Source organism: Plasmodium sp. gorilla clade G2 (genome assembly GCF_900097015.1).
Source record: "Plasmodium sp. gorilla clade G2 genome assembly, chromosome: 4".
Classification (NCBI taxonomy): domain Eukaryota; phylum Apicomplexa; class Aconoidasida; order Haemosporida; family Plasmodiidae; genus Plasmodium; species Plasmodium adleri (nom. inval.).
In genome coordinates this window covers 81,933-109,885 of record NC_041696.1, presented here as the reverse complement: position 1 = coordinate 109,885, position 27,953 = coordinate 81,933, and the positions used below count along the sequence as shown (strand labels likewise).

At 22.2% G+C, this 27,953-nt stretch overlaps 3 protein-coding genes across 3 annotated transcripts; 1 reads left to right on the top strand and 2 right to left on the bottom strand.

Annotated features, from left to right (window-relative positions):
- Positions 1-3: 3 nt before the first annotated feature.
- Positions 4-11,702, bottom strand: PADL01_0402000 (erythrocyte membrane protein 1 (PfEMP1), truncated, putative; the record flags this gene model as incomplete). Its single annotated transcript, XM_028685133.1, has 2 exons — positions 4-1,224; positions 1,656-11,702. The coding sequence occupies 2 exons, from the start codon at positions 11,700-11,702 to the stop codon at positions 4-6; spliced, it is 11,268 nt and encodes a 3,755-aa protein (XP_028536662.1).
- A 5,500-nt stretch (positions 11,703-17,202) lies between these two features.
- On the top strand, positions 17,203-18,040 carry PADL01_0401900 (Plasmodium exported protein, unknown function; the record flags this gene model as incomplete). The annotated part of the gene is made up of 2 exons (XM_028685132.1): positions 17,203-17,304; positions 17,393-18,040. The coding sequence occupies 2 exons, from the start codon at positions 17,203-17,205 to the stop codon at positions 18,038-18,040; spliced, it is 750 nt and encodes a 249-aa protein (XP_028536661.1).
- A 509-nt stretch (positions 18,041-18,549) lies between these two features.
- On the bottom strand, positions 18,550-27,330 carry PADL01_0401800 (normocyte binding protein 1; the record flags this gene model as incomplete). The annotated part of the gene is made up of 2 exons (XM_028685131.1): positions 18,550-27,173; positions 27,276-27,330. 2 exons carry the CDS (start codon positions 27,328-27,330, stop codon positions 18,550-18,552), a joined length of 8,679 nt encoding a protein of 2,892 aa, XP_028536660.1.
- Positions 27,331-27,953: the final 623 nt, after the last annotated feature.

Here is a 27,953-nt window from a genome sequence, read left to right as displayed (position 1 = left end):
TCATCAAGAATTATACATATATTCCAAATGATCCTCTTCATGTGTTACATTAGTGGTTTCCACATTATTTTTTTCATTAAAATGTATATCCATAGATATATTTGTGACTAAATTCTTTGTTTGAAAATTATTATTTTGAATTGTAAGATTATTATATGGAATATTTGTAGATCTAAGATGTTCAAGAGATGTTTTTTCATTAGCATCATATTTGTTTGTATTAATCAAATTATAATTTTCATCATTAATTGTATTAATATCATCATAAGTTGATGATGTATCCAATATATGTTCTATATTTTCCTTATTCCACTCTTCATTCAATAGGTTCAACATTTCTTCCTTATTATTCCATTGGTTGAACATATCTCTATGTCTATCTAACCATTTATGAAACAAATATATTTGATTACTTATAGGATCACTATATGTTTCATTTACAACACGATTAAAAGTTGTATTTTTTGTATGTTTAGTCCCGAATAATTCATTTTCTTTCCTTTTGAGCAATTCATCATAAATATCAATATGTTGATTACGATTTAACGAATCATTAATTAAATCAATTCCAGTATATTGATCATTTGATGAACCATATTTTGGATCACCCATTGTATTACTTATTATTTCATTTTGTTTTGGTATATTCCAATTAATATTATAAGTAACCTCGTGATCATCATGTAAAACTCTATCTTGGATTTGAGTAATAAAAGGCTTTTCTTCTATATTAATGTCTAAAATATTAGGTAGTGTATCCTTATACACATTATCATCAATGATATTCTCATTAGGTAAATTCATTTGTATGTTTTGTAAATATTGTGCAATAAAATCCTGTTTTATTTGGTTCCATTCATTATCTGTAAGTTTATAACTATCATCCTTTTGATACCTAGAGGTATCATCCTGTACATCATATGTTTTTTTGCTTGGTTTTAGTACCACTTCGATCAAAGTTTTATATTTTGGAGATTTATATGGATATATATCATTTATATCTATCTCTTCATACTCACTTTCTGATGATGTTAGGTCTGAAGATGATATATCACGAAGATAATTATAATGGTCCGGTTCGTCTCCTTCTACATATATGTAGGTTTTGCCTTTATATTTGCCATATGGTACATATCTATTGGTGGATGTTTCATCAGGTATTCCATAATCGTTTTGGGGTATATCAAGCACACGAAAAATATCCACAGAACTTTTGGGTTTTTTCTATGAAAAATGAATATACAGATAGGTATATATGTAGGTGCAATATATATGTATTTTTTTTTTTATACTATTTATTTATTTAAATTTCGTTTTAGCTTTCATTGTATATAAATTTTTTTTTTTTTTTTTTTTTTTTTTTTTTTTTTCATTTTTTTTTTTTTTTGATAAAATTTTTTTTTTAATAAAATTTCTCATTTTTTATTTTAACTGAATTTTTTTTTTTTTTTTTTTTATTTTTAAATTTGTGAAATCTTTTTCTCATTTTATTTTTTTTGAATATAAATATATATATTAAATATATATAAAACATAACCAAACGTAATATATATATATATAACATATCTAAGCGTAACAAATATATACATATTTTATAATATATATATATATATACATACAAGCACACACAAATAACATATATATGTGTTAGTTACCTTCAGGTAAAATAATAAAGCGATGGAACCTAAGGCAAAACTTATTCCAACGGGGAGTGTAGATGATAATATGTTATTTGTGACATCTGGTTCGTCATTTTGTGGAAATGATGGTATAACAGGTTCTGTGGCATCTTTGTGTTCTGGTACTGGTGGAGCAAGTTCTGGAGTTGTAGGAGCAGGTGGAATAATTTTACAATCACATTTATCTTTAATAGTACCATCCAGCGATTCATATGGATTTTGCCAATTTGTTCCATCCTTAAAATTTTGAAAGAGACAATCACATTTACCCTCTTTACATTTAATTTTCAAATAATCTTCAGCTTCTCTACCACCACAATTTTTATTTTTATAATTCTTATCGTATTGACTCTTTTGTGCCTGATACACTTCTTTTTTGATCGAAATAAAATTACTATATTCATCACAAGCTTTTTGACACTTTTCTGTGTCAATTGTTCCATCCGCAGTATTACATTTAGCTAATTTACATGTATTCTGTACCTCTTCATACAATTTATTTCTTTTAGTACAGAAAATTTTAGTCCATTCTTTAAACCAACGAAGAAATTGAGGACTTTCATCTTCAGTAGTTAATTGGCACCAATTATCGGGAATATTTGCAGCTGCTGGTGTTGAAGAATGGGGAAAAAATGATAACCAAGATGATTTTCCTCTTTTTCGTTTAGATATTGCTGGTTCAGTTACTCCTTTTTTATATCCGCATAACATAGCGTGCCAAACATGTTTTTTATTTTGATTCCACCAATTTTTACGATTATTAGTAATTTTCTCCTTATTCCCACTATTATTTTTAAATATTTGATGTAAATCTTTATTGAAATCATCAACATTTTTACCTTCCTTCATATCAGTACCTTTAATTATATCTCCATAATCCGCAAAACAAAATTTCATAGATTCGAGACCTTCATCTTCATAATTTTTAAATTTTTTTCCTAAAAGCACTCCTTGACTAAAAGCAGAATCAACAAGATTTTTTTTCAATTTATCTTTTTCATTTTGTCGATATCTATTTCCAGTTAAATTTCTTGTACATAAATGTACTCTTCTAGGAGGTATAACTACACCAAAATTGTCACTGGAATTATTACGAACAAGGTATGCATTCCAATTATCAATATTATTATCATACTGATCTTTCGCGCATAATGTAAACGTTTGTAATTCCTTACATACATCTTTATTTCTATCATCAGGACAATTATCCAATGCATTCTTTGTAGGGTATGTGCAACTACAAGCTTCTTTATAAAATTTTGGAGGTGTTTCAAAAGCATATATGGGTTTAGAAGAATCATCATTTTCATTAAATTTATAATTGACGCACTTACTAGTTTCATGTAAATATTCAGAAAGACTTTCAACTGAACATTCATTTTTAATTTTTTTCAACTTTTGTACAAAATTTTTAACATAATCATAAGTATAGACATTAGTATCTATTGATTGTTCATATAAACGTTTGTAATTTATTGATTGTATATCGAATAGAGATTTCCATTTAAGAACAAAATCCTTATATTCTTGACATCTCTTTTTACACATTTCACAATTATTCTTATCATAATCATTCTTGCATTGGTCACTTGTTTTACAGTGATCACATGGATTTTTAAATTTTTCCAATTCTACCATTAATGCATTACAGAAATATTCAGACCATTCAGTCATCCATCGAAACCTTTGAGGTATATAGTCATCGACTGGAGGATCATCATTATGTCCACATTTATTTTGCGTGATTGTTAAACGTTCAAATTCACCCGTTTTTCCTGTTATATAAAGTTTTGCATTTTTTGGTGCTTTGCAAGTCAATGCTTTCCATACTTCTTTTCTGTTAGCATCCCACCAAGCAGAACGAAAAGATGATAAATAGGGATATGCATTTTTGTTTTCAGCATTTTCTCTTTCCCATTGTACAAATAATTTCATAAAAATGTGCTGTAATTTTTTTTCAACAGAAGGAACTTCTCCATCAATTCGTAACATATCTCTTCCTCTAATTATATCCCCTATATCCGCGAAACTATACTTCATAGCATCACATATAGGATTAAGATCACATTCGTTCTTGACGTTTATGTTTTTTATTATGTCTATTCCTTCATTTCGAGCGATACCTCTAATCATATTTAGCAGAAAATTACTATCTTTAGCTCTTTGAATTTTAATTTCATCTCTTTTCCTTATACACATATGTTCTCTTCTTGGAGGTACACATACTTGTTTTTTCTCTTGATAAATGTTTGCATTTTTGTAACAATTCCATTGAGAATTTTTATTAAAACGGTATTTTCCTTTATCGTCACATAGGTTTTCAGTTTTTACATAATTATCAGGTGAATAAGATGTATTTGGATTGCAATATTGTTCAATAGTAGAAGAATTTTTATTTTCCCTTGTACAATCAATAGTTGATATTTCTTGCTTCAATGTACTTTCCATATTGTTTTCTGCTTCTTTAGATAAATAATATGCTGTTTTCTCTACACAATTCATAGGTATTTTAGGTTCAGGAATTTGAATTTTTTCATATTTAGATTTTTGATTTGGAATTTCAGGACAATCACACTGGTTTTTAAGCTCGTTTGGAGGATAATCTAATGATTCTGGCATATGAAAATGAATAATAAAACGATGTCGCATTTTTGATGTTTGTATTAATTGTTTGAAAGGTTTTTCCATACAAGAACAGTCACTATTTTTATCGCAAATTTTTTTTAATTGTTTGTCTAAATAATCGCGAGCATTTTCTGCCTCATCTATATCTTTTTTAACAAGAGTTTTCTCAAACACTTTTCCTTCTTTATCTTTATCAAATTTCCCTTTTTGACTCTCATAAGACTTTTTCCATTCGTCAATAAAGTCCTTATAATTTTTACAAGCTTTAGTACATTGTACTTTCTTTTCTTTATCAGTAACTCCACACGTATAGCCCTTACAACCCCTCTTCAAATCGTCATACATCTTTTTCTGTTCCCTACAAAATTCGTCTGACCACTCGAAGAACCAACGTAAAAACTGAGGTCTTTCAACAAATTTGGACAATTTGGTACCACTTGGACCATCGAATTTCACATTTCCGTATTTGTAGTCACCTTTTGTGGTAAGTTTTTGCCGTTCCGTGTCACCACCTTTGATATGATGTGATAAACCACAAACCATTCCTTCCCATATATCACTGGCATTTTGGTCCCACCAGGTTTTACGTGTTTTTTCATCAACTTGGCCACTAGGTTGTCCACTTTTTTTAAAAACCTTATCTATATTATCTCTTGCCTTCTGCACATCACCATTTGGAGTTTTTTTACCTATATCTTTATCTAAACATAAATCTTTTAAATCGCTAAACGTGTAGATCATTTGACGTTTAAATTCTTCAGGGATTGTTCCTTTTTTTAAATCCTCTTCTAGTTTGTTTGCTGTTTGTGCATTTTCTCTTTTTATATCCTCTATGTATTTATCCCATAACAAATTAGTTTCTGCAGCGGCAGTTTTTATAAATGCTTCTCGTAAAGTGGTATCGTCACTAATGGTTGTTTTTGCTAAGTAGTATAGGCACAGTTTTTGTCTTCTAGGAGCCATACATGCTCCATTATTTTCAGCGTTTTTAAACTGATCTTTATCGCAATTCCAATTTACTGGATCTTTTTTATTGCAATATTCTATTTTACCAGTATTTTCGTCTTTTTTCTTAAGTATTTCTTCCACTATTTTGCACGGTGTTTTTTGTGTTGGTGCTTGTGCAGGCTGTGGTTTGTTACTTCCAGGATCTACATTAGATATTTGGCCATCAGGTTGTGGACTAACATTTCCTCTTCCCTGTTCAGATGGGTTATCCGGGATGGTATGAATTTCAACACCGCCTGTTCCTCCTCCTTCATTTATAGTAGGACCTTTATACACAGTACCACGATCCACCTTATCACGTTGGTTTTTTGTTTCTTGATTATGTGGAGTTGCATTTGGAGAAGCAGGTTTCGCACCAGGAACATCATTACCTTTATTATTAGGTCCTTTTGGTGAATCCTGTGATTTTGTAGATGATGATGGTTGAACGTTTCCTGTAGTGTTTTGTTTATATATTTCTTTAGCTTTTTCTGTAATCATATAATATTTGCATTGTGGGCATTTAGATTTAAATGGTTTGTAATCGTCGTCATTTTTAAGGATTATTTTATCTATATCTTTATATTTATTAATTTGACCACCATTGTTGTAACAAACACATTTATTTTGACATTCGTTTTCTAAATAAGTTTTGGCATCATTATAACTTTTTGTGTATGTTTTATAATATTCATTTTCTAGATCATTAGCATTATTTACTTTTTTTTCAAAATATGTTTTTTGACCGTTCCATTCATTTGTTTTTGTTCGTAACCAAGAATTATATTTATCACATGCTTTCTTACAAATTTCACATATATTATCACAAGGAATTTTGCAACCGTCTCCAACAGAACATTTCGATTTTAAATCCTTTAATTCATTTGTATGTTCTTCACAAAAATTTTCGTACCATTCTTCTAACCATCGTAAAAATTGCGGTTTTTTATCATCATCAGGGGCGGGAACACTAGAACAAACGTTATTATTACATTCAGTCATCGCTTTCCAGACATTATTTTTTTTCGATTCCCACCAGTTTTTGCGTTCTTCTTCAATATCAAAATCAGTAGGATCGGCTCCTTTGTTTTTTTCTTTAGCTATGTCTTTAAAAATTTGTTTCAAACGATTTTTTGCCATAGATGAATATCCAGCATCATGAATATCTTTTCCTTTTATTAAATCACCGAAATCGGAAAAACTTCTTTTAAGGGCTTCACAATATCCAGGAGGAGCTTGACCAGTATTACTATTAGAACCAACATTATGTTTTTTTTTATAATATTTCAATAACAATTCAGCTTCATTTTTTGCATTTGTAAGCAAGGATTGTTCCAAATTAGTTTTATTAGTGGAATGTAGGACTAAATTTACAATACATAATTTTTGTCTTCTTGGTGGGGCATACACTCCATATATTTTATTTCCATAAGGATCATTAACTTTAGAATTTGTCCAGTACGTGTTTTTGAAATTTTTGTAATTACAATGTTTAATTGAAGTGGCCATATTACATATATTATTTGCTGTTATAGTGGTTGACGCAGTCGTACTACTAGAAGGAGAACTGGTATTTCTATTTTTCTCTCGATCTTTATACTCATCACTTTCACAAACACAATATGATTTATATGTTTTATCTTGAAGTTTCATAACATTTGGATAATCTATATATGGACATTTATCTTCCATACAACTAAAATTTAAATATGCTGTAGGAGAAACCATATCTGCCATACTGTCATAGTCAGAATATTTTTCTTTGTTTTGGTCATCATTATATTTTTTTGACTGATCGTTCCATTCAGCTTCTTTTTCATTTTTTATCCAATTTTTATAATCGTTACAAGCTTTTTCACAATGAAGACAATCTTTATTGCATTGTCCATTTAGTTTCCCACCAGTACATTTACTTGTTTTCACATTTTTGTCGCATTCAGTTTTAATTTTTTGTATTTTTTTTTCGTATTCTTTATAAAAATAAATTCCCCATTCTTCAAACCATCTTAAAAATTGATCACGACGATCAAAATCAAGATTTTGGGGGCAGTCCGAACCATTGTTACCAACTTTTTTTATTCCACATTTAACTGCCTTCCACAATTCTCGTTTATTTTGTTCCCACCAATTTTTACGATTTTCTGTTTTATGTTTAAACTCAAAAAATGTTTTTATATTACTTTCTACATTTGTTGAATCTCCAGCGTAATCCAAATTTGTTCCTTTAACAAAATCTCCTATATCCGCAAAACTTCGTTCTACTGCTTTACAAAATCCTTTAGGTAAACCCTTTGGATCATTAATTGAATTACTATTTCCTGTTACAGGATTTACAGTTTTATAATATGTGATTAATTGTTTTGTTTCGTTCATAATAGAGGCTTTTAAATATTTTTTTAAATCAGATTCATCCTTAATATTATTGTCATCCTTAAGATATGAGATACATAACTGTTGTCTTCTAGGAGGAACACGTATATCTTTAATTGTTTCTTTTTTTGTATATATAGATGATATCCACTTTTTTTGGATTTTACTCGTATCATTTATTTTCCCATCATATACTTTTTCATTACATATACCATTCATAGAACTATTAGTTTCCTCACAAATTTGTTCTTGTGATTGACGATTTCGATTTTCGTTTTCATCATTACATTCGTCGCACACACTCGTTTTTTTAATATCGGCATTATCGAACATTTCATCATATATATTTTTCTTACTATCTTTAGAAGTACAATCGATTTCTTTATTATTATTTTTAGACATACAATAAGCTTTCAAATATATATTAAGATCAATATTTTTCATTTCATCATCATTTTGTTTATATTTATCGTAATATCCCTTTTGTTTTACCCATTGTGTTTTTATGTTGTCTATCCATGTTTTATAGCATTCACAATCATCTTTACAATTTTTACATAAATCTTTTTTTTGATTATCAATATGTTGTCCATTACACGTTTCTTCCAACATATTCAAATTATCATTGATATGTCCAGATACATGTTCTAACCAATCGTTAAAAACATCAAAAAAAAAATATTTATCTTCTATTTCATCTGTTTTTTTTTTATTAACGTGCAAACAATATTTATTATTGTTAGGTGTTTTTTTGTCTGGACGTTCTTGCTCGCATGTCCAATCATTCTTGAACCCTTTTTCATCACATGGTATGTTTACAGGACAATTTTTGGTGCATTGGTTTGATTTTTCTAATTCTTTAGCTAATATGCTATTGATAGGATCATAGTTCGGGTCCTTTTCCTGTTTTTCTAGAACTGCTGCTATACTTTCCGGCGGTTCTAGTGCTTCCTCAAGTTGTTTCTTATAGGTCAAAGTCACATAACGTTCAGCATTTTGTTCTAGGCCACCTATAGTACCAACCCCTCCTGAACCAAAATTACCAGAACTGCCTTTTCGTTTACCATATACTTCGTAATACTTTTTTTGTTTTCTCCATTCTTCGTTTTTTTTATTTACCCATTTTTTATAACACAGACATTTATTTTGACAACCATGAGGACATTTTTCTGAATTTAAAGTCATGCATCCGTTTGTTTTTTCTTTCAACTGCTTTTGTTCATTTAAAAAGGAATTTACCCATTCATCAAATAATTCATCAAATTTTTCATGAACATTATTTACATCGTAATTACTATCTTTTTTTACACATATATTACTTTGTGTTGTACAATCCCATATATCCCATGTACCAGCAAAGACGCCGTCACATATCTTTGATTTTTCTGATGTGGTACCTGCAGAATTATTTTGATCCGCAATTTTTCGTAATCTTAATTTTTCTTCGCAATCGCATTCATTAGAGTATTCATGTGGTGTATCCATAAAAGCCATACCACTTTTCAATGTTTTTTCATATGTGCAATTATTACCGTCAAAACCATTTATAATAAGTTCATTCATTTCTTTGTCATTTGCATTTTGATCTTTCAAATATTTATGAAGTTCACTATCAAATAGCTTGCTTTGCTTTATGTAGTACTGTTGTAATTTTTTCCAATGTTCTTCCCATGTATTTTTCCACTCCTTATACTTGGTACATTTATTTATACATTCTGAGCATTTATTTTCTTTGCATATAGTTCCATCGCTTTGATTAGCCATTTTACTTTTGCATTCTTCACAATTGATTTTCATATCTTCCAATTGTTTTTTCCTTTCTTTACAGAACTCTTCCGACCATTCTTCTAACCATCGTAACAATTGCGGTTTATCATCAGGTGCTGTTGTGTCAAAATTACACTTTTTGTTACAATTGAATGCGTTCCATATTTTGTCTTTGTGTGTTGCCCACCAACCTTTTCGAAATTCTTTATCATCATTATAATGTATGCGATTATTAGGTGGACTATTATTCATATTTTTATAATATTCGTATAGTTTTCCAAATATTGTCTTAAGTTGTTCTTCTACAACGTTTGCATTATTTGTATTTTCATCATGCCATATATTTGTACCTTTAATTAAATCGCCTAAATCATGAAAACTTCGTTTGATTGCATCGCAAGCTTTTTCTTTATTTTCTTGCATATTTTTGCCTCTATATCTTGTGACAAAGGTATCCCATAGTTCTTGTCCTTCGAACTTTGCTGTTATTAAAACTTCTTTTAAAAATTTATTATTAACTTCACTAAATTTTTCCTTGTCATCAGTTCTACTGGTGTTTGTAATTTTGTCACCAAGTTGATCGTTATCTAAATATCCTAAACATATTTCTTGAACTCGTGGAGGAACGCACGGGCTTTTATTTGGATCCCTATCTTTATTGTCTTTACATGCCCATTCTTTCTTTCCTTCTTTATCTCTTCCGATTTTCGATATTCTTCCTCCTGCTCCACTTACATAATGAGTACCACATGGTGTTCGTGTAATTATTTCACCACTATTTGGACCACCATCATCATTTTTATTGATAAAAGAACTTTTTGTACCTAAATTGCACTCGTTTTCATTAGTTCCCAAATTCCCTTCAATTTTTGGATTGGATGTATTGCTTGGAGTTCGTTCTTTACATTTACATGCATGATCATAACCTTTTGGGTACTTACGAAATGCATATTCATTACTAGTATCGGTTTTGAAATCGGTTTGTGTCATACAATCGAATCTTCCCTCCTCTTTTATATACCCTGCGGAGGTATCATAATCAGCTTTGCTTTTTTCATTAAGTGTTTGTAAAAATTTTAGGAGTTGTTTCTCACTTCCATTACCACTACTACTATTAACACCATTTTTTACTTTAGTCATATATTCTGAGTATTTTTTTGATTGATCCTCCCACTGTTTTTTCCAATCTTTAACAAAATCTTTATATTCGTTGCACATTTTTGTGCATTTCCTACAATCACCACTGTCTTTCATACATTCTCCATTAGAGGGATCATTACTCTTACATTTTGCACAACTATCACTCAGCGATTCATAATCCATTTTTTGTTTCTTGCAAAACCATTCTGCCCATTCCGTCATCCATCTCAGTTTTTGTGGTATGTAATCATCCACAGGCATACCACTATCGCCGAAACCGCAGTAACCTTGTGCGCTATAACTGCCACCGTGACCTTGTGTTTCGTCAGACGAAAAGGCATGTAAATTTTTTACTACACATTTGATTGCTTTCCAAACTTGATCTCTATTAGCTTCCCACCAATCTTCACGTAATTCTAAAAATTTTTTTGTATTGTCGTTATATTGGGTGTTTCCTTTGATGTTAGGATGTTTATCTTTAATTTTTTCAAATATTTTTTGTAAATATCCTTCTACTCTTTTAAAATCTTCATGTTCCCATATATCTCTACCTCGGATTATATCTCCTATATCTGCAAAACTGCGACGAACAGCCCGGCACGCAGCGGGATCATCATTTAGATTTTTATAGTGCTCCTTTGTTCGTTGTGCTTCATATTTTGCTGCTAGCAGAACATCACCCAAAAAAGAATTATTAACAAGATTACCATCATCACCTTTACCGCCACCAGTAAGTGGACCTCCCTTACTATCAACATCTAAATTTTCTAAATTTGAGGTACAAATATGTTCACGTCTCGGAGGCAAATAGACGTCATGGTGTATATTATTTACATAATTGCCACTTTTCCATGTATCTCCTATTTTAAATCGATCACCTTTTCCATGACATGGTCCTTCATTAGAAGAACGTTTATCATTGGAATATGTTTTGTCAATGTTACAAAAATCTTCTTGCAGATTTTTTGCTTCACCCCTTTGGGTATATTTACCGTTTCTTGGATTTCCTTTCAATTTATTAATATCATTGTCCAATCGATTTTTTGCTTCTTGGTGTGCTAATTTTTGCAACTGTTCTGCAATTTTATATACAGTTTTCTTTTGTGGCAAACCACCACCAATTGACGTCGCCATTTTTGTTACTTGTGGTATTAATATATTTGTTATTTGTTCGTTCAATTACCATTATATATATATATATTATTTTGTGGAGCAATTTCAATAAACTAAAAATAATTTTTATAGAATATAAATTCACGATATTCAAATCTACCTATTTACCTTGCCATTTATCTCCGACATTTGAAATATATTAAATATTTGTGTTTTTTGTACATTCCTGTGGTATAATGATACGTTTCTTTCGGTTTTTCCATTTTGATATATATATAATACTAATTGTTTCTAATTTATTTTATCTTTTTTTTTTTTTTTTTTTTTTTTTTATTTATTTTATGGATTTATTATATACAGAATAATATATATATATATATCCTTCGATATTTATAAGAAAAAAAAAAAAAAACGTTATAAACAATAATGTCAGTAGTATGTAATAGAATGCAGAATAATATAAAATACTAAAAAAATTAAAACAAATAATATATTATTATTAGTTTTATTATTAGTAGTAATAATACTATTATTAGTATTTTATTATTATTATATATTTTTTATAATATTCAAAAAAAAATATATATATATATATATATATATATATATATATATATAGTATACATTAAAAATAATCGATGGGTCAAATATTTTTTACAAGCCTACGTGACAAATATAAAAATAGGTATCGTAAAACAAAAATACGTATCATAATATATATATATATATATATATATATATATATATATATGATATGTCTATCCTAAAACAAATATATATGTAGTACAGGTTGTAGATATTTTAGTAACAGTTTTTCTTTGTTATATTTAACTTTTAATAAGAAAAATTATAAAATAAATATATATAAATATAAAGGTATACATTGAAAAATATAAAAAGGTATAAATTAATACATTATTCGACTGTTTTATGTTTTAAACATACAAAATAATATTTGAAAAAAATATAAAAGTAAACATGATACAAATTTACCAAGTAATATATATATATAGAAAAATGGAAAAATAATAATAAATGATTTACTTCAATTTATGATAGTTTTTATAATTTATTAATTTATACTAAATTTTAATTTTATATAATAAGATAAATTTTGAATGAAAAGTGATTTTTTTACATGTTCAGGAGAAAACTAAAATATGTATAATAACAAGTAACATTATTTTATTTTATTTTATTTTTTTTTTTTTACTATAAAACAGCCAAAATATATATAAAATAAATAATAACATACATACATAAAATATATGGTGTTACCCTTGTCATAGGTCATAAAAACAAAAATACAATAAACCTTATATTTTAAAATTATATGTAATATATATACAATATGTGATTAACTTATATTTCAGTATATCTAATTTTACATATATATAAATATATTATTCATAATATATATATATACATATTTATTTATTTAATTAATTATTCATTTATACATTCCTAATATTCTCTCTATTTTATCTATTATATAATAATATTAAATTACTATATATACATATATATATGTATATATTTAGCTTTTTTAAAAATGAATACCTAGTGAGTTATAATATGATATAATCAATAATAACCCCCCGCAAAACAATAATATTATAAAAATAAAAAATAAAAATAATTTATACTTTTATATTCTCCTAACTTATAGTAAAAGCAATTGAAAAGTATATTATATAATGTAATAATTAATTATTTAAAACTATATTATTTTATATAAAATCTATCTTGTAAAAATATAAAATAATACTATATATATATATAATAATACGTTAATACTATACCTATTATATATATAACCCATCTATATATTTAATATTAGATTTATTATATGAAAACTATATATACATAGAAACTTAATATTATAGTTATTTAATACAATATATATATACATTCTATGAATATACCTATAATTTTATATTTTTGTTTTGTTATTTATTTGTTTTATCTTTATAAAATAAGTATTATATATATATGTGTGTATAACACGTCCATAATTTTTTGCCCATCATAAGCATTATATGATGGCTCAATTTTTTTCCCATAAAATATATATTAGACATAATAAACACTATTAACATATACCACTATATCATAACAGTAGTAGAAACAATAATTACCTCACAAAAAGAATTATAATAATATATATATTTTTTTTTTTTTTTTTGAGTTAAGATAATGTCAAATCCAGATCAATCTCTATTTGGGGTAGGAACTACTAGGAAAGATATTTGAGATGGCATTTTTTAAAAAACAAAATAATATGACGTCTACTTATATATATAGAGAACAATTGAAGAAAAATATATCATTATCAAAATTTTTGGACCCTAGAAAAGAACAACATATTACTTCAAGTCCGTGTAACCTTTATCATAGATATCATACTAATGTTACTTATGTGAATGGAAATCCCTATTTTGCTATATATATCTAGAAGTTTTTTCTGATGATAATAAAACGTATTGTATAAATAATAGAATAATTGGTAATGATAGGTAGCAATGAATCATGTTCTCAATATAGAAAGGTATAATCATGTGATTATAATTTAATATATATATATATATATATAAGTACTCATAATATATTGATTAATGTCTTACTGTAAAGAGAAAATATAAAGGAAAATTATTAACAGATTATATAAAAAATGATAATAAAAAAAATAGCTAATTCTGGAAAATGTACATTATTAGCCCAACATTTTGCTAATATTGAAAATATTATCAGATGAAATGATTTTTTTTTTTTTTTTTTTTTCATGTGGATATTATTAAACAAAAAAAAAAAAATAGAAATTACATGAACTTAAAAGAATTATTTAAAATTCTTAAGAATAATAATTTAGAATTTTAAAAAATCTTTCACTTGAAAAAGTTAAGGCATATGAATTAAATAATAATAGAAGGAATGTATAGAAAACAATTACTTGAACATCACTAGAGGTTTCTATATATATATTTCAAAGACTTATTTAATGAATGAAAATAATAAAGTATTGAAAAGTGCAAATGTTTAATGATAAGAATATTGTCTGTATATTTCAATATATAAGATGGTTTGAAGAATGGATAGAATATTACTCTATATTTATAAAAGAATATGTTGAAAATTTTGTAGGCAATATATGTGAATTATTTAAAATTGAAAAAAATGATATTACTGAAAATATTTATATAAATATATATATATATATATTTTAAAGAATGGGGTGAAAGGGAAACAAATCAACATACAAATCAAAAGAATAAATATCATAGTGAATACCAAATAACTCTTAATGAAAGTAAACGTACACATAAATTTTTGAAAAAATAAATATGTAAAGGAATATTTGAATTTATAGTCGAAAAAATATATTTAGTTATAAGAACTATGAAGTTTCAAAATACTCTCAAAAGAATTATAAAAAAAAAAAAAAAAAAAAAAAAAAAATGCTCATTTATTCAAAAGATGATTATCGTCGATTATGTGTAACTAATGGATTCATTCCATATGAATTTGTTTTTGCAAGTTGTATATATATATAAAAAAAAATGTAGTGAACATCTAGTTTGTTTTACTAATATAACAAAAAAATAAAAATACAAATAAATAATCACATAAAAATATTAACATGAACATATTAACATCAAAATAATTGCTTCTTCATAATTCAGGATGTCTAAAATTTACTACAAAAGAAGATGAAAAACTATCACAACCTTTAAAATTACCATTGTTTATAAAAAAAAAAAATCACATATGACATATTAACATCAGTCATATCTCTTGGAATATGTATTGTATTATTTTTTTCACTTTTTTTTCCTTTTCATAATGGTAATAAATATATTTGGTGTTGATATAAAAATATATATAAATGTATTATATATATATATGTGATCCTTATATTATATTATTATAACATTTTATTTATATACGAATGTGTATATTATTTTTTAGAGTCTAGAATTATTTTGCTTAATTCATGTTCTTTATACAATATGTATAAGTAAAAAGATGCTAGAAAATATAAGAATTAAATTAAAAAAAAATTGAACACAATATTGTTAAATATATTTTTAATATATTCCTAAATATTTTTATTTTATTTTATTTCTTATGATGAATTTGAATGGAACAGCTTCTAACTTATAATATTTCTCAATTTTAAATTATAGTGAATATGTTCATAATAAAGAAGAAATATATAAATATGTTACTTATATAAGATGATTATAAAATTATTTATTTTTTTTTTTTTAACATATTTAATATATTATAATTACAAAAAAGAAAGGGAGAAAATTATTACGTGTTATATATGTCTATGTGAAGGTATAAGGAAATTTTTTACTTTTATGTGGACCAAAAAAAAAAAAAAAAAAAAAAAAAACTATTCATTTGATGGGATATTTTCATAAGAAAAAATATTAAATATATGAGTGAGAGATATTTTACAGTGTCATTTTTTATTTTGTTTTTTATATAATGAAAAAATATATATATATATATAATATATATAATATATGTATAAAGTTTTCTATTTGAATTACTTCAGTTTTTTAAAATATAATTAAAAATATATAATTTATATATTTATTAATATATATAATAGTAGTTTGTATATTATATTTAATTAAATGAGGAAAAAAAAAAAAAAAAAAAAAAAAAAAAATTAAATTTAAAATGAGAAATATCAAAGAGTAATATATTTATATAAAAATGTTATATATATGAATATTCGAATTTTTTTTTTTTTTTTTTTTTTTTTTTACGCAACGTAATTATATTATATATGAACAAAAAAATGTAATATTATAGCTCTTAAAAATATATAATACTAGAAAATATATTGCGTATAAATATTAAATAAATATAATATATATATTAATAATATTACAATAAAATATATTTATTATATAAAAAATGTATTTTTTTTTTAATTTTAAAATATTATATATTATATATATATTAAAATATTTCTTCTTGTCATGTTGATAAATATATGAATAATATAATAAATATGCATTTGAATATAATAATATATATAATATATAAATGTATATTTTTAAAAATAATATAATAAAATAAGAGAAAAAAAAACATATTATATTATATTATATTTTATAATAAATATATTTATAAAAATAAAATAATTTTTTATAATAAATATATAATTAAATATAAAATTTTTCTTTTAAAAAGAAAACTTATATTTTAATTTTCTTATTTAGGAAAAATGATTTTATTATAATTTTCTATATTTTTTGAATTTTTTTTTTTGAAAGTTTATTAGTTTTGGGTTGTTTGATATTTTAAATATAGAAAAAAAAAAAAAAAAAAAAAAAAAAAAAATATATATATATATATATAATATATAATATATATGTATATATTTTATTTATATATTATCATATTGTATATAATGAAAAAAATAAATGAATTTATTTGATTAGGAATTTTAAAAAAAAAAAAAAAAAAAAATATATATTTATATATATATATATTATATATAATGATATATTTAAGGCAGGATAAATTACGTTATTGTTTTTATTTTTATGTGCAACTTTTTATAGTATATTTGTTCATATGGACAGAGAATAAATATAATCAAGTAAGTTAAATAAATAAATATATATATATAATATATATATTACATAATATGTATATATTATTTTTTATTTTTTATTTTTTTTTTTTAGTATGGTGGATGTAAAAATTTCAATGTTGAGTTACATTTTGAGGAGCCTCTAAGATTGAAGGAATATAGAATATTAGTTGAATATACCAACAGTTATATGTATGAAGAACCGAAAGTAAGAATTATTAACTATGATGATGATAAAATTGAAGAATATCCTTCAAGATATGATAATAAAAATTTAGAAGAATCTTTTGAAGATTATGTTGATAATTATGAATATACTTTAGGTGATAAAATACCAGAAACTGTAAATTTAGAAAACTATTCTAATATTGATACCATAAGTGTTCTTGATTTAAGTGACGAAAATAATGTGGAGGTAATTTTTCCTGATAAAAATATAAATGAGAAGAATATAAATAATGTTAATATGGATGAACTTAAATCATATATTGATACACAAGTTGAAGAAAATCAAACGAAATTGTGGGACCATTATATAAATAATATTGAACAGATTACACCCAATAGCATAGAATATAAATATAAATATCATACATCTACTAAAAGAAATTTAAGAAGTTTTATTAAATATGCTAAAAGTACTCTTAAGTTATTATATAAAATAATTAAATTTATTTTAATTACTGTTTATAGTATTATTAAATATATTATTGTTTCTATTTTTACCACACTAGAAGTATAGCATAACACAAAAATGGAATGAAACGACACATATATATATATGTATATATTATATTTTATATTTATTGTAGCTCTTAATAATAAAATCTATACACAGTATTCATTTATGTTATGTATTTCTATTTTTTTTTTTTTAAATTACGTTTTCATTTTATTTAAAAATATATTTGTAAAACCATAAAAATTTCCGACATTTATTTTTAATTTTTAATTTTTAATTTTGAAGTTTAAAATATTGAATTTTATAAATTGTCTGATTTAAAATAATCAAAGTTAGACATTAAAAGAAAGTTATAAAAATAAAAATTATGACAATGATAGGGTATATAAATAAATAAATATATAATATGTACATATAATATTTACGATGAACCATTTTGAAGCTTATTTGTTGTAAAATGTAATATATATATATATATATATATAAATTATTTATTCTATTACGCTTCATATATATATATACATATATATATATATTATTTATTTTTCATTTTTTTGCTACTTGTTCTATTAAATATAATCATTATCAAAAGATACCTCCATTACTTCTTCTTTATTTTTTCCATATTTTTGTGATACTTCATTTTGCATTTCACTATTAGCACATGCAAAATGACTTTGTTGTTGGTCTTCTTGGTTTTTATCATATTCATCTTTATTATTATTTTTACTATTTATAACAAATCCTAAACTGGATAAAAATAGAATGGATACAATTAATCCACTTGCAAAATACATTCTTTCATTACTACCTGTTTTTTTTTTTTCTTTCTTACTTTGATGATTATCTTTATTTTTTGGTTCGATTGTAGTTTTATTTATTTTTTGTGGAGATATAATTTGTTGATCATTAGGAATATGATGTGGTTTAATATTTCTTGTTTGTATTTCAGGTGTATTCTGTATTTTCTTTTCTTTATTTTCATTTTGATTAGATCGTTCTGATAAATTATTTTTTGGTTTACTTATTTTATTATCTTTTATTATTTTAACATCTCTAATTTGATTTTCCTTTTCAATCTTTTTATTATCATGTTTTATTATTTCCTCTTTATTTGATTTGATTTTTTGTTCATCCATTTGTTTATTTTGTAATGTTTTTTTTTTATTCAATTCATTTAGATATGTTTCTTTTACATTATTAATATTTTTAATAATATCATCAATATCTTTTGTTTTTAATTGCATGAGGTCTATAATATTTTCATTATTTTTTACACTTTTTAGATTCTCTTCCAATTGTTTTTTAGAATCATATAAATTATTTTTAATATTATTTATATATTCATTCATTTTATCTTTATCTATTTCTTTATATTCTTCATTCCATTCATAATAATAATATTCATCTTGATTATTATCTATATCATTTATGAATTTATTAATTGTTTGTATCACGTTGGATATATATTCTTGTTGTTTTTTAAAATAATGATGATCACTAAAAAGTTTTGTATTAGTATTATTTAAATGATCTATATTATTATTTATAAATGTATTATATTCATTCATCTTTAATGTAATAGGTTTCAATATATTTTGCTCAATATTATTAATATATTCATCTGTTATATTATCCTTTTCTATATCATTTATTTTTTTCACCAATATTTGTTCCTTTTGTTTCATTTGTGTTTCTATATTTTGTAATTTATTTTGGTTTTCATTTAATTTTTTTAACTTGTCTGTATTTATATTATTATTTAATAGTTCTAAAGGTTTAAGAATTTGTATATATTTTTCTATTTGTTCGAATTTATTTTTATAAACCTTTATAAAAACTTCATCAGTATGTTTTATCATTGTTATTAATTTATTATATGGTTCTAAAATATTTTGATTTACATTTTGATCTATTGTATTGATATGTATTATATTATCCATATTATTTTCATTCAATGAATATAATCCTTTTTTCACTTGTTTAATAATTTTAGAAATTTCTTTTTCCTTTTGAGTATATTCATTTTTTTGTTCATGTAAAATATTTATAAAATTAATTTTCTCCTTTTGATTTAAAATATTATTATTTCCATATAATTCTTTAAAATATTGAAATTCTGTATTGATTGTATTATAATTTGATTGAATATAATTATTAATTTTGTTTATATCATCTTTTTGTTTATTCATATGTATCATAATTTTTGATGTATTTCTATTAACTACAACACTGATGGTTGTAATTATATGATTATCACATGTTTTTCCTAGTTTATATAATTCATCTATATTATTTATATATTTTATAATTTGTTCATCTAATATATCTAAATTTTTTATCATTTGTTCTAATATTATAATTTCATTTTGTAAGATATCCGTTTTTATGAGTACATTTTTTTCTATACTTTCATTGATTGTTAGATTAATTTGTTTTAATTTGTTTTTATATTCTTCGATATTTTGATGTTTTATATCTTTAATTTTTGGTATATCTAATAATAATATTTGTTTTTTTTTTTCTTCATATGTATGATTTATATTTTTTAATTTTTGATATTCTGTTTCATTTTGAATTAAAATGTCTTTATAATTTTCTAAATTACATTTCATAACTTTATCTATAATATTTTCTTTTTTATTTAATATATAGTTTATATTATTGGAAATAATTTTTTCTTTATTTAAAGCTTCTTCTTTTTTCTTGATTATGTCTATTAAAAGAATGGTACTTTTATATATATCATTCATATGTGTAATAATTTCTTCACTTTGTTTTTTTATATTTTCTATATCTTTTGAAATATTAAAAATATTCACATGAATTTGATTTAATTCATTTATTTCATTGTTAATTTGTTTTTGAATTTCTTCATCTTTATTAATTAATGAAGAATTATATTCTGCATCTATAAAATTTGTTTCTTCTTTTTGTTTTTTTTTTATTTTTATGTTTAAAATTTCGGCAGATTTTAATATTTTATTATAATATGTGTCTTCTTTTATTTTATATGTAGATGAATTATTATATATTTTATTTATTTTTTCATAATATGATATGGTTTCTTTGAGTAGTATATCTTTATCACCATTCATATTATTACTATCAATATTGTTGTTATATTTTTTTAATTGTTCCATATTATTTTTGATATTATTGAAATATTCTTGTATTAATTTATGTTCTTCTTCTATATTATGCAACATTCCATTTGTATCATTTTTTATTTGAATAAATAATTTTATTGTTTGATTTGTTTTGAAATTTTTTAATAATTCCAATGCATCTTTTTCATTTTGATTTAATTGATTTTCTTCTTTTAAAGATTTGTCTTTTATTTCTTTTGTTTGTAAATAATTCAATGAAGGGGAAATAATTTGTGAAGAATATTTTTGTATTATATTATATGATTTCATAAAAAGATTATATATAGTATCCATTTTATGTTTATAAGTTTCAACATTATTTGTTATATTTTTATTATGTGTCGATAATAGATCTCCATTGATTTCTATAAACAATGATGTTTTAAATGTATCAGTGAGTGTATTTATTTCTTTTTTTATTTTTTCTATATATTCTTTTTGAGTATCTGCTTTTTCTTTAACTTTATAAAAGAGTGCTTCTTCATAATATTTTTTTAATTTATCTAAAGAATTATTTATTTTTGAGATATTATTTTTTAATAGATCTAATTTTTTTTCTTCTTCATCTATTTTTTTACTTTTATCTAACATCAAATTTTTTTCTACATTCATAAATACGATTTGATTTTCCACACTTTTTAAATTATTAATATAATTTACATCTTCTAATATTAATTTATTTAATAAATCTTTTATATTAGTATTACATATATTATTAAATTTGTGGAATGATTCATTTGCTTCTTTGATATAAGTGTTTATATTTTTTTGTATTTGATCTATTTCGTTTAACATATTTTCTAATTTATTTGTGTTACTATTAATATCTACAAATAATTTAAGTGCTTCTTCATTTAATAATAAATTTTTATCTATATCTTTAAATTCTGATTGTTTTTTTAGATTGTTTATATTTGTTTTGTATGTATTTATATGTTGTTCGAATGTTTTATCATTAATAATGTCTATAATTTCTTTAGTTTGTTTTTTTTTATTTTCAGATTCGATATTAATTTGTTTAATAAAAGAATCATGTAATATTTTATTTATTTGATCATAATTATTTAATATAATATTATAATTATTTTTAATTTTTTGTTCATAATCTATTGTTTGATTGTATATTTCTTTTACTTTGTTTGCATTTTTTTTTATTTGTTCTAATTCTTCAAGTGTTATTTTTTCATTTGTTGAATTATTATGACTTTTTAAATATTCTATTTTTTCTTCACCTCTTTGTGTGTTATGAAAATATAGTTGAGCCTCATTTTTATATTTCTCTACATCTGGTAGATGAATATTTGTTTGATCCTTTATATGTATGATTTCATTTTTTATTTTTTCAATATCAATTAATAAATTTTTAATAAAATTATCTTCATTCAAATTTATTTTGTTATAAATTACCTTTGAATTATTATGAATGGTTTGTATTTGTTCTTTGTGTTTTTCTGATTTTAAATATAATTGATTTAATTTTTCTTTATATGTATCAACATGATTTACATTGTTGAGAATATCTTGAATGATAGATTTATAATTTGTTAATACTAAAATTTTATTAATATTCTCCATTTCTTTTAATATATTATGTATATCATTTGTATATTGAATAATTAGTTGTTTATTTGTGAGAAGAGTTTTTCTATTTGTTTGAATATTTTGTAATACATTTAATGTAAAAGCTTGATTTTTTAGTTCATTTGAATTAATAACTATATTATTTATAAGATTATAAAAAAGATTTTTTGCCGTGTCTATATAAAGATACATTTTTAATTTGTTTAATGTTTCAAGATATTTTTGTGGATTAATTTTTTTACTAATCGTTTCAATATTATTTTTATATTTCTCAATTGTATCTATATCCTTTTTAGCTTTATCATTTTGTTCATTAATATGACGTAAGAAATATTCAATAATATTTTTTTCATACCACATTTCAATATTATTAATATTTTCTGTTATATGATTTATATCTTCTATTTTTTTTTTATTAAATTCAGAAGATTTTTCATTTAATTCTTTATAAAGTATATTCATTTGTGTATGTATATCGTTTAATTCTTTAGTAATTTGATCAATTCCTATAAATTCTTTATTAATTTGATTTGATTGTTTTTTTATTTCTTTGTTTACAGATTTGAATTGTCTAAATATTTGTATTATATTTTTATTTATTTCTTTGAAATTTATATGTCTTAGTTCTATATTTATATTATTTGAAAGAATAATATCATCATCATTTATGTCATCATCATCATTTATGTCATCATCATCATTTATGTCATCATCATCTTTTATATTATCATCATTTTTTATATCTTCCATCACATTAACCATTTGTAAAATATTTTTATCAAATTCTCCTTTTCCTTCTTCATAATTTTTTAAAACACTCAATAATTGCTTATCTATCTTTTCATATGTATATATTATATTTTTTTTAACTTCATTTAATGTATTTCCTATTTGATCCTTACTTTCAGCAGAGTTTTTTAAGTCTCCATTTTTTTCTTCTATTTGTTTAATTTGATTTTCATATGTAAGTATATCATTTTTAGTCTGTTCAATCAATTGTTTAATATTTTTTATATCAGTCTTATCCTTTTGATTGTTTACTTTTTGATATTCTTCATTTTGTTCTAAAAGATTTAATGCATGATCCTTTTCTTCTATTTGTGTCTTGAATGTATTATTTAAATCATTTTTTTTTTGAAAGATTAAATTATTTATTTGATCATATAAATATTGTACATAACTTTTTGAATTATTTAAAAGTATATTAATTTTTTTTTCATATAAGGTTTGATAATTTTTATTAATTTGATTTATTTTTTTTTTTATAGCTAGCCATTCGTTCATTTTATTAATTGTATTTTGTATATCAAAATTTTCTTTTTTATTTTTATTATAGAAATTATTTTTAGATTGTTCAAAATAATTTAATAGATTGTTTGATTCTGTATTTAATAATGTGTTTATATCTATAACACTTTGATCAATTTCTTTTAATAAATCGTTTAAAGATAAAATATTTTTGTCTGATATTTTATTTGTTGATATATCATTTTTTTGAAGAACATTTATTTCGTGTAATACATTTTTTTTTAATTCTTCTGTTTTGTAATTTAATAGATTGATAGATTGATTATTTTTTTCACATGCTTTTAAAGATATATTTAATATTTTAAGTACTTTTATTCTTTTATATAAATTTATAAATTGTTCAATCAACTGTTGGTTTATATCATCATATGTATTTTTTTTTTGTTCATAATGTATAACATTATGTTGTGAGTTATATGTTTCTATATTTTGTTTTATTGAATCTAATTGTGTAATTAATTTGTTATATATTTGAATATCATTTTGTGTGTTCTCTTCAGTTGTTAGAATATGTATATATTTTTTTATAAAATCATATTTATCTAAACAATTTTGAATATTTTTTGTTTTTTCCTTTTTTATAATATGTAAATATTTATTTAAATTTTGTTTTATATTATCAACATTATTTTTTGATTCGATAAAATGTATATAATAATCTCTTGAATGAGTATCTTTTTCTTTAGCATATTTATTATCATAATATATTTTTTGTATATTATCTAAATTATGAATATATTGTTTAATATTATTATTTTCTTTTTCATATTGATTGATATAATTAGTTATATTATTATATCCTTGTTGAATATCATTATATTGTTGATTCATATTTTTTATTAAATTGTTTATAAATTCTTTGATGATATTTTTTTTGATAATATTAATATTGTTCAATATATCAGTCATTTGTTTTAATGCTTCTTGAATTTTTATATCTTTGATAGTATTATTAATTTTTTCTTGTTCATCTTGTATTTGTTGTAAATACTCATTAATTTTATCATTAGTATAAAGATGTTGTTGAGTTAATTCTATTTCTTTCTGTTCTAATATATATTTAGAAATTTTTTGTATCAATGTGTTTAGATCTCCATCATATAAAGATTTAAGAACTTGTTGAATATTTTTAGTTTCTACATTTTTTTGTTCACTATAAATTTGTAAAAAATTATTTGATGTGTTTTTTATTTTATCTTCTTCTGGATGAATTATTTGATTAGAATTTTTTTTTTTATTTGTTAATTCATCTAAAATGGTAATATTTAATTGAGCTTGATCTTTTAAGAGAACAATTTTTTTTAAATTTTCGATTTTATCAAAAATTTGTTGTAAAATATTTTTGATTGTTTGTTCATATTTTATTTTATTATTTTGTATTTCTTTTAATGTATGTAAATGATTTATAATAGGTTGTATATAAAGATGAATAGTATTTATATCTTCTTTCATTTTTTTTATTTCATCATAATAATTATCACATTGTTTTATATTTTGATCTGTTAATATATTAAATTGTTTTATTTGTTGTATAGCTTGTAAGAAATCTTGTATTTTTTTTTTATTATCTTTAATATTGTTGTTTATAAAAATTTTTTTTAGTTCTTCATTTTCTTTTTTTAATAATTCATTATATATCTTTTTATATATATCATCTATAAGTTCTACCTTATGTGTAATATCTTTTTTATTTTGTTCGATCTGTAAAACTTTTTGTTGTAATTCTTGAATGTTAGTATTAATAAGTAAATTATCATATTTCGATATTTCATTTATTGAAGTATTGTGTTGAATATATATATTATTTGCATATTGTATTATATCCTGTAAATTCATTTGTTGTTTATGTTTCTTAATTTTATTTTCTATAGATCGTATGTATTTATATGAATATTCTTTTAAATTATTTATAACATCTATAACATATTTATTGAATAAATTAATTTTATTTTTATATAAAGTATGATAATATGTTTCATTTAATATATTTAAAAATTTTAAAGTATAATATTTTGATAACAATTTATTATTGTCTTTTAAAAAATGAGATTTTGTATATGTATATTTACTATCATTATTTATATCAATTTTTTTTATATCTCTTGAAAGTAAATTTAATATACTTTTATTCATTCTATATATATATTCAACATAAAATATTTGTTTTTCACTAGATATAAGAGAACTTATGGTTTTATATATATCTATTTTGTCATTTATTACATTTTTTAAAAAACTATATACAAAATTCTTATCATTAATATACATTTCTGGTAATTTATTTATTTTATTTATTTCTTGTTTAATTTTATTTTTATATTCTTCTAATCTTAAAAGATAATAATAACAACTCTTTTCACATGTAGATTTATTTAAATTTATAGAAATCTCATTTGATAAATCTTGAATCTTTTTTTTAAGTTCTTTTTCATATTTTGATATGTATAAACTATATTCTCTTCTATACTTTTCCATCTCTTCATTTTTATTTTTCATTTCATTCTTAAAATAATTATCATTTACAATATCTTCTTTATAAAAATCATTTAAAATCTCTATATCTGAATGGATTCTTATCATTTCGAGTTTGCTTTGTATATATCCTTCTCTTAATAATTTGAGTGAATCTTTAAAATTAGAAATATTTGAATGTAGTTTCTCTTTAAAATATTTGTGATATTCTTTATCTTTAGGAATAAAATGGAGAATATCTTTTACTGCTTCTAAATATGCATAATCATATTGCATAAGAACTAAATCTTTATAATCTCTATTATTTAAAAACAAAGCATTTTTATCTACATCAAATTTATAAGAATTATTTTTTCCTTTCATTGTATGTAAAAAATTTATACCTTTATTAAAATAATTATTTAATCTTTTTTTCTCTTCATCAATAGGTCTTAACACATTTTCGTTTGTTTCTTTTTTGTCTTTGCTATATCTTTTTATGTTTTTTGAGTTATTGGAGTTACCTAAATGAAGAAATATATTAGCATCTTTGAATGAGTCATCATTAAATTTATCTTCTTTATAATTGTTCATATAATTTTCATTTTCTCCATATGAGGGGTTATCTTCATAGTTATAATCCCCTGAATTGTCTTTTTTTATTTTATTATTTGCATCATAATTTTCCTTTTCACAGCTTAATTCTAAAAAATAAATAAATATATATATATATATATATATATATGTATATATTTATTTATTTATATGTTTATATTTTTATATATATATATTTTTTTTTTTTTTACCTGTTAAGACAATTAATATATACAAAAATATGTTGCAAAAAATCCACTTTTGCATATTTTAACAAATAAGAAAAAAAAAAAATATATTTTTTTCTAATAATATAAAATTTTAAAAAACAAATAGATTTCTCTTTATTTTTAAAAACATAATAATATATTTATGTTTATGTGCGTGTGTGTGTATATATTATTTTGTTTTTATATATTCATTTGAACAAAATTATTATTATTATTATTATTATTATTATTATTATTATTATTATTATTATATTATATTATTATATTATTTTTTTATTATTCCTTTTGAATGTTATAGGTTCTATTTTTACAGATCACATATCATATATATATTTATACATATTATTTTTATAATTTGTAAAAAAAAAAAAAAAAAAAAAAAATATATATATATATATATATAAATTAATATAAGAATATAGAACATAAAAAAAAATATATATAAATGATAAAAAAAAAAAAAAAAAAAAAAAAAGTAGGAGCAACCTAAGGGAAAAATATAACATGTGTTTATTCAAGGGATTGTTCTATATATATTATATATATATGGTTCAAAATAATTTATCATCATCCTTTTTTTTTTTTTTTTTTTTTTTTTTTCTTTAATTTATTATTATACCTTAAAAAGCCCCATTTGTTATTATTATTTAAAATTTTTTT